This window comes from Oncorhynchus masou, chromosome 5, assembly GCF_036934945.1.
Source record: "Oncorhynchus masou masou isolate Uvic2021 chromosome 5, UVic_Omas_1.1, whole genome shotgun sequence".
Taxonomy (NCBI): domain Eukaryota; kingdom Metazoa; phylum Chordata; class Actinopteri; order Salmoniformes; family Salmonidae; genus Oncorhynchus; species Oncorhynchus masou.
In genome coordinates, this window is record NC_088216.1 from 68,932,667 (window position 1) to 68,947,718 (window position 15,052).

The 15,052-nt window shown below is 44.1% G+C and overlaps 1 protein-coding gene across 4 annotated transcripts in view; it reads left to right on the plus strand.

Annotated features, from left to right (window-relative positions):
• The first annotated feature begins 5,280 nt into the window (after positions 1-5,280).
• Positions 5,281-15,052, plus strand: part of LOC135540143 (FYVE, RhoGEF and PH domain-containing protein 5-like) — a 74,126-nt gene continuing 64,354 nt past the window's right edge. For 3 of the 4 annotated variants that reach the window (XR_010455716.1, XR_010455717.1, XM_064966562.1), the window contains exons 1-2: positions 5,281-5,548; positions 7,742-10,574. Coding sequence is in view for 1 of the 4 variants with exons in the window: in XM_064966562.1 (XP_064822634.1) it covers positions 5,539-5,548; positions 7,742-10,574 (2,843 nt within the window). In the remaining 3 variants the exon portion in view is untranslated. The remainder of the gene's footprint in view (positions 5,549-7,741; positions 10,575-15,052) is intronic. The other variant, XR_010455718.1, reaches the window with a different exon arrangement.

Below are 15,052 nucleotides of genomic sequence, written 5' to 3' on the forward strand. Positions count from 1 at the left end.
CCAAAGTTAAATCTAGAATTGGCTTCCTATTTCGCAACAAAACATCCTTCACTCATGCTGCCAAACATACCCTTGTAAAACTGTCCATCCTACCAATCCTCGACGTCGGCGATGTCATTTACAAAATAGCCTCCAATACCCTACTCAACAAATTGGATGCAGTCTATCACAGTGCAATCCATTTTGTCACCAAAGCCCCATATACTACCCACCATTGCAACCTGTACACTCTCGTTGGCCGCCCCCGCTTCATATTCGTCGCCAAACCCACTGACTCCATGTCATCTACAAGACCCTGCTAGGTAAAGTCCCCCCTTATCTCAGCTCGCTGGTCACCATAGCATCTCCCACCTGTAGCACACGCTCCAGCGGGTATTTCTCTCTAGTCACCCCCAAATCCAATTCTTTCTTTGGCCGCCTCTCCTTCCAGTTCTCTGCTGCCAATGACTGGAATGAACTACAAAAATCTCTAAAACTGGAAACACTTATCTCCCTCACTAGCTTTAAGCACCAACGGTCAGAGCAGCTCACAGATTACTGCACCTGTACATAGCCCACCTATAATTTAGCCCAAACAACTACCTCTTTCCCTACTGTATTTATTTATTTTATTTATTTATTTAGCTCCTTTGCACCCCATTATTTTTATTTCTACTTTGCACATTCTTCCACTGCAAATCTACCATTCCAGTGTTTTACTTGCTATATTGTATTTACTTTGCCACCACGGCCTTTTTTGCCTTTACCTCACTTATCTTATCTCATTTGCTCACATCGTATATAGACTTGTTTATACTGTATTAGGGTAGCCTAGTGGTTAGAGTTCAAATCCACGAGCTGACAAGGTACAAATCTGTCGTTCTGCCCCTGAACAGGCAGTTAATCCACTGTTCCTAGGCCGTCATTGAAAATAAGAATTTGTTCTTAACTGACTTGCCTAGTAAAATAAAAGATTAAATTATTGACTGTATGTTTGTTTTACTCCATGTGTAACTCTGTGTCGTTGTATGTGTCGAACTGCTTTGCTTTATCTTGGCCAGGTTGCAATTGTAAATGAGAACTTGTTCTCAACTTGCCTACCTGGTTAAATAAAGGTGAAATAAAAAAATAAATAAAATAAAATCTTTCCAGTCTCCTTTGACTGAAAGATCACAGTCCACAGGAAGAGTAGGCTAAATCCAGGCAAGGGAATGTTTTAATTCATGATCCTATTATTTCCTTCAGGCCCTACAGAAAAATACCTTCAAACCACACGCTACAATTAAGCAATTAGGCACAAGGTGGTTAATATACTGTACCACAGCTAATGGCTGTTCTTAAGCATGACACAACGCAGAGTGCCTGGATACAGCCCTTAGCCATATATTGGCCGTATATCACAAACCCCTGAGGTTCCTTATTGTTATTATACACTGATTATCAACGTAATTAGAAGAGTAAAAATACATGTATTGTCATACCCGTGGTATACTTGTGGTCTGATATACCACGGCTTTCAGTCAATCAGGGCTCAAAACACCCAGTTTATAATGAGCTTGATAACACAATTAAGGATTTCACATGATATCATGGGCAGAACCATGGGACATACCGTAACTGTTCAGTCCTATTACCATGATAAACAAAAACATATTACACAGAATTAGGAAATATAAAGCCATCAAAGAGTGCACAAACCATACACTCTCTCAAAAGGATATACCTTTACAGTGCTCATAAATCTATAGCACTAAAGGCTATCGGCTGATGTTCTGACTGTGACGTTGTGCTTCATTTTAAAAGCCATGCACAACTCTTTTTACAATGCTTCTTGAGGGGTTTTGAGCCTTATAAATGGTTGTTTTTACAGTCAAGCGTGGAGGATTGTCTCTCTATGAATAGAGAAAGTAGAATGACAAATCAGTCAGTTATCAGACTGTTCTTTTTCAGTCTCTCGGCTAATTAACAGCCATTGTACTGCCATTGTACAGACACATATAATACCGTGTTATTAACTGGGGAAACAAAGCTAGAGAAGCACTTCATTCTTCATTCATAGCCTAAACCTTTTTCATTGTACACACACATTACAGAGATATCATTACAGACAAGTTGCAAATAATTAGACAATGTAAAAACATTTGAAGCAAAGCACTTAGTAATAACAAATGCAGAATGGAAAACTCTTCACAAGACTTATATACAGTAGGAATACAAACACACGTTACAGTGCTGTAAATAAAAGAACCAGGCAAAAGGCTGTAGCAATGTGTATTATCAAGTCGAGGTTGGTTTCGGTGACCTAGGTGATACAGGCTGGCTGTATTGATTGGCTGCGGAGGTTGTTGGGCCTGTGGGAAATTGAGCCTTTTTTTGCTGTTTTTTGATGAAGTGCTGACTTCCCAGATCCAGCTGTTTACTGCAATACTGTGCTCCAGACTGTGTTACTGGGGGAGGTGTGAGTAGTGGTCCTGGGTAGTGCTGTTGGGAGAGCATACTGTATTATACACACATTTGCTGACACCAGGATTTTTTATTTCACTTTTATTACAAAGAAAAACAACTGAGCTTTGGCCAGTTGTGCGACTTCAGTGGATTTGGGTCATTGTATACTTCTATTGCAAGTCCATTTACAGGCAATCAACCTTAATGAATTAAAATGGTTTATTATGATTATTTTCATCATATTTTCATTTTATTTTCATGCTTCAAATATTCAAGGGACTTGATGTGTGTAAACCTCAATAAAATATGTCAATAGACTTTCAGTGTGTCACGCTTTACCATCGACTAATTACAAAGTGGTTGAGGTCATTTTATGGAGGGTTTCTTCTTGATTGCTCTCTGAAATGACACACATCAGTACACTAGAACCCTTTGCAAATAATGTGTAATCTTGGCTAACCGTTCCATTGAATTAAACTTCACAGGTAATACATCTGTGACGGACAGTAAGGACACATTGTGCAATGTTTGGGAGTGTGAATAAATACCTACCAAAACAGTGGTTTCCAGTAATTGGCCTCATTACAAAAATAATGTCTGACAACTTTACTGACTGGGGACAAAAACATTGAGACCATCCAGGTCCAGTGGATAGGAGAGCAGGTGTTACATCTGGACATGTCTAAAGGGCTGGGAACAAGTCGCTGACCCTTTTCCCTGGTCTCTTTCCTGTCTAGGGCAGTGTGGGGAAAGGAGAGGAGGGGGGCTGGGGATCGATTTGTTCTTTGACATGTTTTTCCTGGTGTCTCCGCTCCCTTTCTCTCTCTATTGCTTTGTCTGTGTTCCAGGTGGTGGGACAGAGCACTGCACACAGAGACCCTCATAGTCCAGGAAATGTGTCTTCAGTCCAAAACATGTTTTTATAGTCTATGCTACATCTGGTGGGATATTTACCCATGAACCCATTCTCTTGTCTGTCCACATCTATCAATACACATTACACAAAGACCCATACTCCAGTAGCAAAACAGATTTGTGAAATAATAGTGAAAACAACATGGTCAGATACAGCACTCAATACAGCACTCTCCAAAGAGAAACACAACTGACTGTGCCAACAACCAGGCAAGTGCTATCTTTAGAGGTGATTTGCCATTTGGAGAACATAAGGGCAGGAATTGCCGCTGTGAATGTGCTACTGACACATAACATTGACCTGGCTGGCTTGAATAGTAGGCTAATATTTCATGAAAACATTAACAAGCCCATGCAAAAAAGTTATATTATCATTTGAGGCATTGCAAAAGTTAATCAGCCTATGTAAGACAATACAAACTCCACATACAGTAGCAGGTGCCAACCATTTTTCAGATAGTCTAGTCTAGAGGACCTGGATCACCTACTGTGGCCTAATATATCTGCAACACACAGTGCTTTCTGCACCAAGCCATCTGGATTGGGGAGTTTGCAATGTGTAACACATGACATGCCTCTGCAGTCCATAGGCCAACCCACTGGGCACAGATGTCAATTCAATGTGTATTCCACTTTGGGTCAAATTTCATTGAAATGATGTGGAAACAACACTGATTCAACCAGTGTGTGGCCAGTGGGAAGTGCTCTCCAGCGATTGAACAAAGGTGATCATTCTATTGTACTTTCCTCCATTCACCTCCGACGGTAATATATCCAGGAGGATCAGCTACAGTGTCTGACCTTCTAGTTTGTAGAAAAATAATAATAAAGAGGCTAAATTTGACCCTCCCAACCTGTGGGTGTTTAACCAGCGATGTTAGCTGGCAAATCAGAGGCCCCAGGTGACTGACTATTCCAGCTTCCCCTTGTGTCTCGGGATGTCTCTGTGTCCTTGAGCAGCCCATGCTTGAGCCCAGATAGAGGTTACTGAAAGTTTGGCTTTCCTTGAGCCTTGAGGAATGTACACAGCACCACTCAATCAGCCGACATTAGCATACCTAAGGGGTTAACGTTGTCAGCCTTGTCCATCTGTTGCTAAGGAAGGGTTGCCTGTTGTGCGGGAAACAGGGAGAGCGGTTTCCTGTTATGTAGAGCAGTTTTTAAAGGGTTGCTTTTCTCCAATCATGCAACAGATGCCCAGCCAGAAAGGCCAATAGCAAAAGCCTACTTTAGAGTTCCTAGTAGTCTGGAAATGTTTGAGGGACAAATACTGTATGTTCTGGAATATTATAGTAGGTCTTAGAACACAAGTTTATCATGACTCATACATTTTAATTTTATTATACTAGTCAAGTCAGTTAAGAACAAATTCTTATTTTCAATGACAACCTAGGAACAGTGGGTTAACTGCCTGTTCAGGGGCAGAACGACAGATTTGTACCTTGTAAGCTCGGGGATTCGAACTTGCAACCTTTCGGTTACTAGTCCAACGCTCTAACCACTAGGCCACACTGCTGCCCCATATTGGAAAACGATTTTGCTGACGATTTTGCTCTCAGACCTAGCTCACATTCAATTTGTATTAATTATATATGAATTTCAATAAAGATATCAATATTGAAAAGGAACATTTGTTTTCTTATTTAATAATAAGTTAATAATTAGAGACACTATGAAACCACAGATTACAAAAATATCCACTTCATGTGACTGTGATCAATGCCTCATATAGCCTTGTATACTCACACATCTAATACATCCAACTCTGTCTCAAATACATACATCAAAGATTAATGCAGTAATTTATGTTGTATATAGCTATTGAAATTTTAAATGTCTACTTTTTAATGATCTGAATGTAGATTAAGTGGGTTTGGTCAGTGGTCCTTGTCCGCGCGATAGACCTTCCTCCTCATCTGGAACTGCGAGAGAGCACCTCCCTTCACGAGCGCACCAGCCGCCCATCGGATGCAAGCTATGTGGACAAACAGCTGCTACCTTAACGGAGAAATCCTCGACAAGTAGCGAACACTCGGATAAACAGCGAGAGAAGGTTGGGAACTTTTGGATTTAGACGACTTGAATACTTTCAACATGAATTAGGGATAAGTTTCTAGAACCTGTGGATACATGTGGCGATTGTTTCCTGCTTGTGAAAAATATATGGATATCTGTTGCTATGGTGGATGATGTTCCAAAATGAACACAGGTACTGTATGTAATAATATTCATGTAGCGATGCGCATTCAATAAAATTGAGCAGCTATAGACTACTCATCCACCCAGTGTATTTACATAAAGGATGTTCCAAGTGTGTGTGCGTGACATAGAGAATTTCTCTATTTTGTGTTCACAACAAATTCACCTTTTCCTACACCACTTGAAATAGCATTGGATAAATTAAATGTATTTTTTTTAAATCATTGCAGCATCATAGACCAAACAGGTACACAGTTTAGATTCGTTTTTATGTATTTTTATTACTTTTTCTTTGAGAGATCGCCTAATAGGGGGTCAAATCACTCTGGGTGAGAGAACAGCTATTGCGGAATAAAATTCAATGAGTAGTGATGGGTAGTGAAGTCACTCACCAGTGTCATCGCGGATGTCCTGCAGCAGTCTATAGAGTGATTCATGTGGCATGTTATACTGTATGACCGATGATGTGATTATTTATTCAACTTTTGAGGTGAACCCAAAGATCTACTGAATTTCTACTGCACTGTGATGATTGGCCTATTTACTGTGTAGTTTATAGAATTATTGTTATTATTTGATGGGTGACATTTCATGATTCCCCCACAGTCTGAGATCATATCATGTGAGCTTGGCACAGTCAGGGTCCCAGTGTCTATTTTTCATTTGTTTTTTAAACATTTGTTTTAATTGAATTCTTGTTGCATAATTCATATCCTGTTGTTTGCAGAGGGACTTAGTGGGATGTTTGTTTTTTTCTCCGTTTTATTGTTCTTTGACACACTGAAATGACATTTTCAGCAAAAGTGTGTGTGTGTCAGGGGAAAAATGACAAGAAGGAAGTCCATTTGTGTGAGAATTTGTACTCCTAGAAGGGTTCATGAAGGAGTAAGGGTGCGCTGTTAATGTCCTTTCCTCATGGACTTCCTGCGTGGAGTCCTCAAGAGGAGTCTGCTGGAATAGTTTATTAGTGGTGTTGGAAAACAACAATGAGACAGACAGACGGACGGACGGACGGACGGACGGACAGACAGACAGACGGACAGAGGCAGAGAGATGGACAAGGAGTGAGAGAGCATAGTGCCCGCAGGGTTTAATAAGTTGTGTGTCACGGCAGGTACTAAATTACAGGAAGAGGGGTAAGTTGTGTGTCACGACATGTACTAAATTACAGGAAGAGGGGTAAGTTTTGTTTCACGACAGGTACTAAATTACAGGAAGTGGGTAAGTTTTGTTTCACGACAGGTACTAATTTACAGGAAGAGGGGTAAGTTGTGTGTCACGGCAGGTACTAAATTACAGGAAGAGGGGTAAGTTGTGTGTCACGACAGGTACTAAATTACAGGAAGAGGGGTAAGTTTTGTTTCACGACAGGTACTAAATTACAGGAAGAGGGTAAGTTTTGTTTCACGACAGGTACTAAATTACAGGAAGAGGGGTAAGTTGTGTGTCACGGCAGGTACTAAATTACAGGAAGAGGGGTAAGTTTTGTTTCACGACAGGTACTAAATTACAGGAAGAGGGGTAAGTTGTGTGTCACGACAGGTACTAAATTATAGGAAGAGGGGTAAGTTGTGTGTCACGACAGGTACTAAATTACAGGAAGAGGGGTAAGTTTTGTGTCATGAAAAGACTTAACAACCAGTCAACTGTCTTTGACAGGTTCTCCATCCTTGAATTGTACTAGTTATTGAAAGAAAATAGCTAGAAAACACTTGACTTGACTGTAAGCTACATGCATGCAGTGCCTGAGTCCGGGAACATGGGACTTTGATATAGGTGAAATACAATAAAACTGGGTTGTGTTTGTCTGTGCATGTCGTTTTTTGATAAATTAATTCATTGATGAACATTGAATGATGATCATGCCATTTAAGTGTAGAACAATACGTCTCTATATTCCAGTCAGGAAGATATCATTGTTCCTACAGTGTGTTCCCTATGGCTTTGTTGTTTTCCCAATAGATAGCCATCTGCATATCACAGAGTTTGAGACAAATCTGCAGTTTTTCTCTTTACAAATAAAAACAAAGGCTAAGGGATTGCTTTTTATATATCCAAACAACCAAAATTCAACCAATTTGTTAAAAAGGGTATGGAAATATGATTCTAGGTAGGTATTGCACATTCATCTACTACTTCAATTACTATTGAGGTTGAACATTGGACTGAAATGAATCATACTTTTGTCTCCTTTTCTTTCCAGATTCACAGAAGCGACTCCAAGTTCCCCAACCAAAGATCCGCAGTCACCTAACGATCAAGGTACAGTCCAAACTGATGTCAACGCCTTGTCCCTCTACCCGGGGTCCCAAACCTCCCATCGCCCCAAAGCCCAGACCCTCCTTATCTGAGACAGAGCAAGAGGAGGAGAAGTGCCCCCCTCACGGTCTGAGCAATGGAGACCTGACCTCTTCAGAGGAGGAACCTGAGGACCCCCAGGAGGTGGTAGAGGACCACATAACTCACCCCACAGAACATAACCAGGAGGAAGCAGAACCAGAAGAAAACCTCAATGACATCAGAGATGATGAAGGGGGGAGTGAACAGGAGGAGAAGGGCGATGAGGTAGAGAGAGAGGGAGAGGTGTTGACCGATGCAGCCCCATTGGATAACACTAGTGCTACTGACACTCACATTGCAGTAGAGGAGGAAAACTCTAAAGAAACAGATGACTTGAACCTTGAGAGTGACAGTAATGACACATCTGTGGACCCTGAAGATGTTTTGATGCCGTGTCTCTCAGAGTGTGAGAGAGGGAATGAAGAAGCAGAGTGTGTCAAAGAGCGGAGGGAGGAAGAAAATATTTTATCTGAAGAGACTGAAACAGCCGAGGAGCCTACTGGATGTCCAGAAGAAGATGCAGAAGAACCAGACACAGAGGATTATGATCATGGGAACTTCCCTAGTCAACCTGCCGCAGACACTAACAGTGGGCTTGAAGATGAGGACAGATCCCCTGGGGGATATTTGCAGTGCAAGGTACCCACTGATGAGGCTGAGGAAGAAGCAGAGGTTCTCTCACTGGGAGCACACTGCTGTACACACACACCCGTCTGTGAAGACTATCCCTACGACGTGATTGGCCCTTCAGATGAGCCTGTTTACACATGTGACACTGGTGAGCCCGGTGACACAGGTGTGTGGCAGCCCGAGCGTGCCACCAAGGACCCCTCTGGGCGTTTCCGTTTCTCTGGCAGCACTGAGGATATGTTTGGGCCTTACTCTGTCATTGAGGTGGTGCCTGCTGACAGGATTCGCACCGCTGAGCCTGATGTGAATCACGACGATATATGCTGTGGTGACAAACCACACACTCCAAAGGAGATGGACACAGCAGGCACCTTTAACCAAGAGCCTTATTATGTGTCATCGGACGACGTGGCAGAGCTAGAGGATAAACAGAAACTCCCAGAAGAGTGTGAGGTCCAGGACAGTCCTGAGCAATCCAGCCAAGACAGAGAAACAGCTAAGGAGGATATGGATGAATACGCAGACATCGATGACTCCCTCTGCCCAGAGGCCCATGACTTTCAGCATCTGGAGGGTGCATCATCAGAGGACTATGTGGAGATTGGGGACGATGATGAGACGGATGACACCGAGAGGAAGCAGATCAGAGGCAGGAGTATGAGAGAGAGAACAGCCAAGCGTGAGCAGGCTTTCTCCAGCCAGCGGAACAGCTGCCAGCCCCGTCTCAGGCTGTGTAACATCACAGTGCCAGCAGACTTGGACCGGACCCGTACCCCGGAGCTCACCAACAGGGTGGTGTTCGCCCACACCACAGAGGCCTTCGAGGAGGACATTGAGGAGCTGGACGGCCACATCGTGCCTTATTACGAGGACTCCAACTCAGATAGTGAGGAGCACATCTATGAGGAAGCTGGCTTTGACTCTGATGGGGAGAACTTTATCTCTAAGAGCATTGTGACGCGGTCACGCTCCTACTCTGGGAAAGTTCCGGGTTATGTCCCTGAGACAGTTCCTGAGGAGACATCAGAGTACCAGAGTACTCATGACTACTGTACTGTGGCCTTAAACCAAAATGGAGAACCTCTGGTACGTCCTGAGCAGCCTGAGATCAACAGACTCATCCCCTCTCTGAAGCCACGCCGCTTCCTACTATACCCACGCTCATACTCCGTAGAGGGTCAAGAACTGTCATCGGGTGCTCACACAGAGGCTGACCAATCGCTGAAAGAGGAAGACAGGTTGAAAAGGACAGATGACACCCTCTATCTGCCATGTGTTGTCACTTCTACAGGAAGCATTTCTCAACAGAGCCACCAGTCATCCAGCGGAATTTCCACGCCAACTTCTCTGGTGGACATTCCAGCTCCCTTTGAATTGGCTTACATCACCAAAAGACCCGTCACTAAAAGCTCCCCATCCCTCCTGATCAGCGTCTCTCCTGAGTCCACAGACAACAAGCCCAAGAAGCAGAAGTCCTCATTCAAGCGCTTCCTGGCCCTGAAGTTCAAGAGGAAAATGGACACTAAAGGCTTTGGTGACGGTAGTAGCCGCTCCTCGCGCTCCTCCTCTGAGTCCAGCCACCATGGGCCAACAAGAATCCTGGATCTAGAGCGCAGGAGCACTGGCTCCCCTCAGCCCCAGTCTCAGTCTCGCATGGTGAAGCCCCAGCAGCGCCCTCCAGACCTGCCCTCAACCTTCCTGCCCTACAAAGATCACAGGAAAGGAGACCCTAAAGCCTACGGAAGCAGGGGCGTGTCCAGGGTAGAGTCCTTCGAGGAGCGCTCCCGTCGCCCCCTCATGCCCCTCCCCCTGACCAAACCCCGCTCTATCTCCTTCCCCAATGCAGACACATCAGACTATGAGAACATCCCAGCTATGAGCTCTGACTATGAGAACATTCAGATCCTCCCTGGAGGGAGACCCACCAGATCCATGACTGTCACAGAGTTCTTTGAGGACCCCAACCGCATGGTAGCCCCCTCTAATGACAACGATGGCTATGTGGATATGAACAGCTTCCCTGGGATCGACAGCAAACCCCAGTCACCTTTGCAGGAGCCTGAAAGGTACAGTAAATTATTATATTCTCGGATGTTGGGCCTCTTCAGTGATTGTCTGAACTGAATTACCAGCACATGAAAAAAATGCCTCTCAATTTCATACAGTCTGCAGAGAGGGCTCTTCCCCATAGTACTCTGCACACACTGTTTTCTAGTGAACTCGTTTGGCCAGGCTCCTTCAGTTCAACATTGCAATCTCCAGACCAGCTGAGAGATAACTGTAGCTAAAATGAACAGTGGGCTCCTGGCTGACAACACTTCTCTTTTTTGGAGAGTGTTGTGTTCTGTGAGAGATGAGCAGCCTGCTGTGCGGAGGCTCATTGGGTTTGGGAAGATGGACAATGCTTGTGGGAGAGCTTATCCCACTTTCTCATTTTCTGGATTTCAAGGTCACACCTGGTGTTGGTTTCATATGTCTTTTGAGGGGATGGAATAGCTCACAGACACTGAACACTGTAGACAGAGCTTTATGAGAGAGAGAAAGAGAGAGAGAGAGGTAGGAGTAGATTGGTATAATTGCTCCCCTGTCCTTGACACCTGTGGTTAAGTTTAGGATCGCTTTTATTAAAGGCAGTTTCCCCCAATTGCCTCTTTTTCATTGAGCCCAGGAGGAGTGGTGAGATTTACAACAGGGCTGAATAGAGATAGGAGGAGGACTCACTGGGACCTGCTAGAACCAAATCTCTCTGTTCTCAGCTGTTCTCAACCACTACTCTCTACAGCCATCTCACCCTCCAGTCACATTTAGACACCTGTTTGATGGTGGCTGTGTTTTCATAGGGACAGAACATTTCTACAGGCCTCTTAACAGATGTTTTATTCATTTCACAGCAATTCCTGGGCATTTATGGTTGTGGTATGCAAAGCTGCTTATTTCACACTTATTGTGATCATTTTGAGTTGAGTTTATTTTTATTTTTACAGGGACCGTGCACATTAATCAGCGTTTCAGTAAAAGTGCCGGTTTTAGCCAGCTAATTTTCAACCGCAGTCCCTGGGCAGGTTATTATTTTAATTCATGTTTTATATTTTGAAAGATTTGCCAAGATGGAGTGTTCTATTAACATGCAATTACAGTATATTTTGATTTATAGAATAATTAAGCAATACGGCACGAGGGGGTGTGGTATATACCCAATATACCACGGCTAAGGGCTATTCTTAGGCACGACGCATCGCGGAGTTGGCCATATACCACAAACCCCAGAGGTGATTTATTGCTATTATAAACTGGTTACCAACTTAATTAGAGCAGTAAAAATGAAAGCTTTGTCATACCCGTGGTATACGGTCTGATATATCACGGCTGTCAGCCAATTAAGGCTACAGTAGGCATGTATCTTTCCTCTCCCCCAGACCAGGATATTTTTCAGCTGTTGACGTTATCGATTGGGCTCATTGTGTGGTGGTGGTCTGAAATCTCAGGCCCTACTCACTGATCTAAAGGGGACTATCTGTCCTGTCGCCTCGCCTCGGCTGCATTCTCCCTGGAGATACCGCTGTTGCCGTGGATGCTGTGTCTGTTTTGTTTCATTTTGCTGTGTGTGTGTGTGTTTGTGTGTGTCTGCATTCGAATGTTAGTGTGTATTTGTATTTGCCTGCCAAGCTTATGCTGAAGGGTTGACATTGCCACTGTCCGGTGGACCGATGATGGCAGGGTGATTTATTGAGCATGTATTCAGAAGTTAACACTCTTCTCTAACCACCCAATAGAGAGCAGCGAGACTGTTGAGGGCAAAGGGACAGTGGGCTGAAGTAAGACAATGGGATAATGCCTACATAAGAAGGCAAATAGTTACCACAAAGTTAGAATGTTGCAACAGTATCTTTTTTTTACACCAGATTTGATTAATATACAACACAGTTCTCACACTGTTTAGCATAGAAAGGCAACGAAAAACACATTTTGTTTGTAAGTGTAAAGTAAGGCAGGGTAAAGAAATGCAAAGTAAGAATTTACGCATTAATGAATGTGTGTGCCTGTTTAAACTAGGGTCCTGCTGGATCAGAGCTGGAGCTCACCGGGACAGACTGAGACTGTCTTGCCTTTGCCAACATAGCTGTATAGGGACAAACAGAAGAGTGAGCTCTGTGACTGTCTTGCCTTTGCCAACATAGCTGTATAGGGACAAACAGAAGAGTGAGCTCTGTGAGAAAGCATCATGTCAGAAAGGAAGGCGTCTTGACTGTGCTTGTGTTCTTTTCAGAGGGCAGTCAATGTGCTTATGCAGTACCAGTAGGATCAACAGCACCAGTGAACTAATGTCATCCCACTGGAATAACCCCACAACAGACCAAACCACAATAGTCAAGATAATATATATAGAGTGTACATACTGTATATATTGTGCAGGTCTTGTTATAGATTTATATATTTGTTCCATCTGCAACATATGCAAATATATTATGAGAGAGTGAAAGAGACCTGCCAATTATACACACACACGCACACTCACCGGACAGCTTATTAGGTACAGTACCCCGTTCACGAACATGGATCGCTCCTACAGTGAGTCACGTGGCCATGGCTTGCTATGTAAAGCAGGCAGACAGGCATCATGACATACTGTTTGATTGAACACTGGAATGGGCAAAACGAGTGACCTGAGCGACTTTGAGCGTGGTATGATCGTTGGTGCCAGGTGCAACGGATCCAGTATCTCAGAAATGGCCGCCCTCCTGGGCTTTTCACACACGACAGTGTCTAGGGTTTACTGTGAATGGTGCGATAAACAAAAAACATCCAGTCAGCGGCAGTCCTGTGGGCAAAAACAGCTCGTTCATGAGAGTGGTCAAAGGAGAACAGCAAGAATTGTGCAAGGTAACAGACGGGCCACAAACAGATAAATAACGGCGCAGCACAACAGTGGTGTGCAGAACAGTATCTCGGAATGCACAACTCGTCGATCCTCGTCACAGATGGGCTATTTCAACAGACGACCACACCAGGTTCCACTCCTATCAGCTAAAAGCAAGAAGAAGCAGCTCCAGTGGGCACGCGATCACCAACACTGGACAATTGAGGACTGGAAAAACATTGCCTGGTTTGATGAATCCTGGTTCCTGTTGCGTCATGCTGATGGCAGAGTCAGGATTTGGCATCAACAGAATGAGTCTATGGACCCCTGCCTGATACAAGAAGGTGGCGGTTTTGTAGTGGTGTGGGGAATGCACAAGTTAGGTCCCTTGATACCAATTGAGCAATAAACGTGTCCGACACTTTGTATAATTCATGCCCCGAAGAATTCAGGCTGTTCTGTAGTTCTAGATGGGTGTACCTAATAAACTGGACAGTTTACAGTGTACATACTGTATATATTGTGCAGGTCTTGTTATAGATTCATATATTAGTTCCATCTGCAAAATATGCAAATATAGTCTTAGAGAGAGTGAGAGAAACCTGCCAGGGCAATTCTTATTTATGGTAAAAAGGTTTACTCGACCTTGAGATACAGCAGCAGATGGGTAAACCCCTAGTGCAGCCTGTACAAATAGTTCCTTTTTGCCTCTGTGCTGTGTTCTGTTAGTTCTACTCAGAGAGCCGTCCTGAGTGCATTGTTGAGGACGGTGGCTGTCCGCTGTGGCGAGGTGGCCGGGTGGACTGCAGGCCTGTTGGGCGGCAGGGCTACGGGACTTTGGGGTTGCAGGGAAGGGTGTGGGTACTGCAGGCCTGGAGCCAGGCCCTCTGAGGTCATTGCCAGGTCATCCCCAGGGAGGAAGTGTCCTGCCTTAAAGCCTTCCACACCGCTCTGCTGTTTACAGGAAATGCAGGATAAGGGCAGAGGGAAGGAGGGAGGGAGACAAGGGTGAGTGGGTAGGGGAAGACTGAGGAGATCAGTGTGTGTGTGTGTATGTGTGTGTGTGTGTGTGTGTGTGTGTGTGTGTGTGTGTGCGTGCGTGCGTGCGTGTGTGTGTGTGTGTGTGTGTGTGTGTGTGTGTGTGTGTGCATGCGTACAACAAGACGAGGTGTTATCAGGAAAGAAAGGTCTGACCTAGAACTAGAATGTTCTGATGTCTTCACTGGTAGAAGAGTGGAGGGGTTACTGGTTTGTATTTTCCAGTGATGATGACATGGATGTCTTATGGTGGGTTTTCTAAAATGGTTCAACATTCAGCACCTTTTGAACCTGGCATTCAGGTCCAAAAAGTAACTTGATGAGCACTTCTACAATGGAAGATGTCGTTCAAATCAAATGGATTTACCTCAGGGCAAGGCGGCATTTGCCACACCACTTTTTAATCGTGTGTAGCAGTGCCACACCACTTTTTAATCGTGTGTAGCAGTGCCACACCACTTTTTAATTGTGTGTAGCAGTGCCACACCACTTTTTAATCGTGTGTAGCAGTGCCACACCACTTTTTAATCGTGTGTAGCAGTGCCACACCACTTTTTAATCGTCTGTATCAGTGCCGTTCCACTTTTTAATCGTGTGTAGCAGTGCCACACCACTTTTTAATCTTGTGTAGCAGTGCCACACCACTTT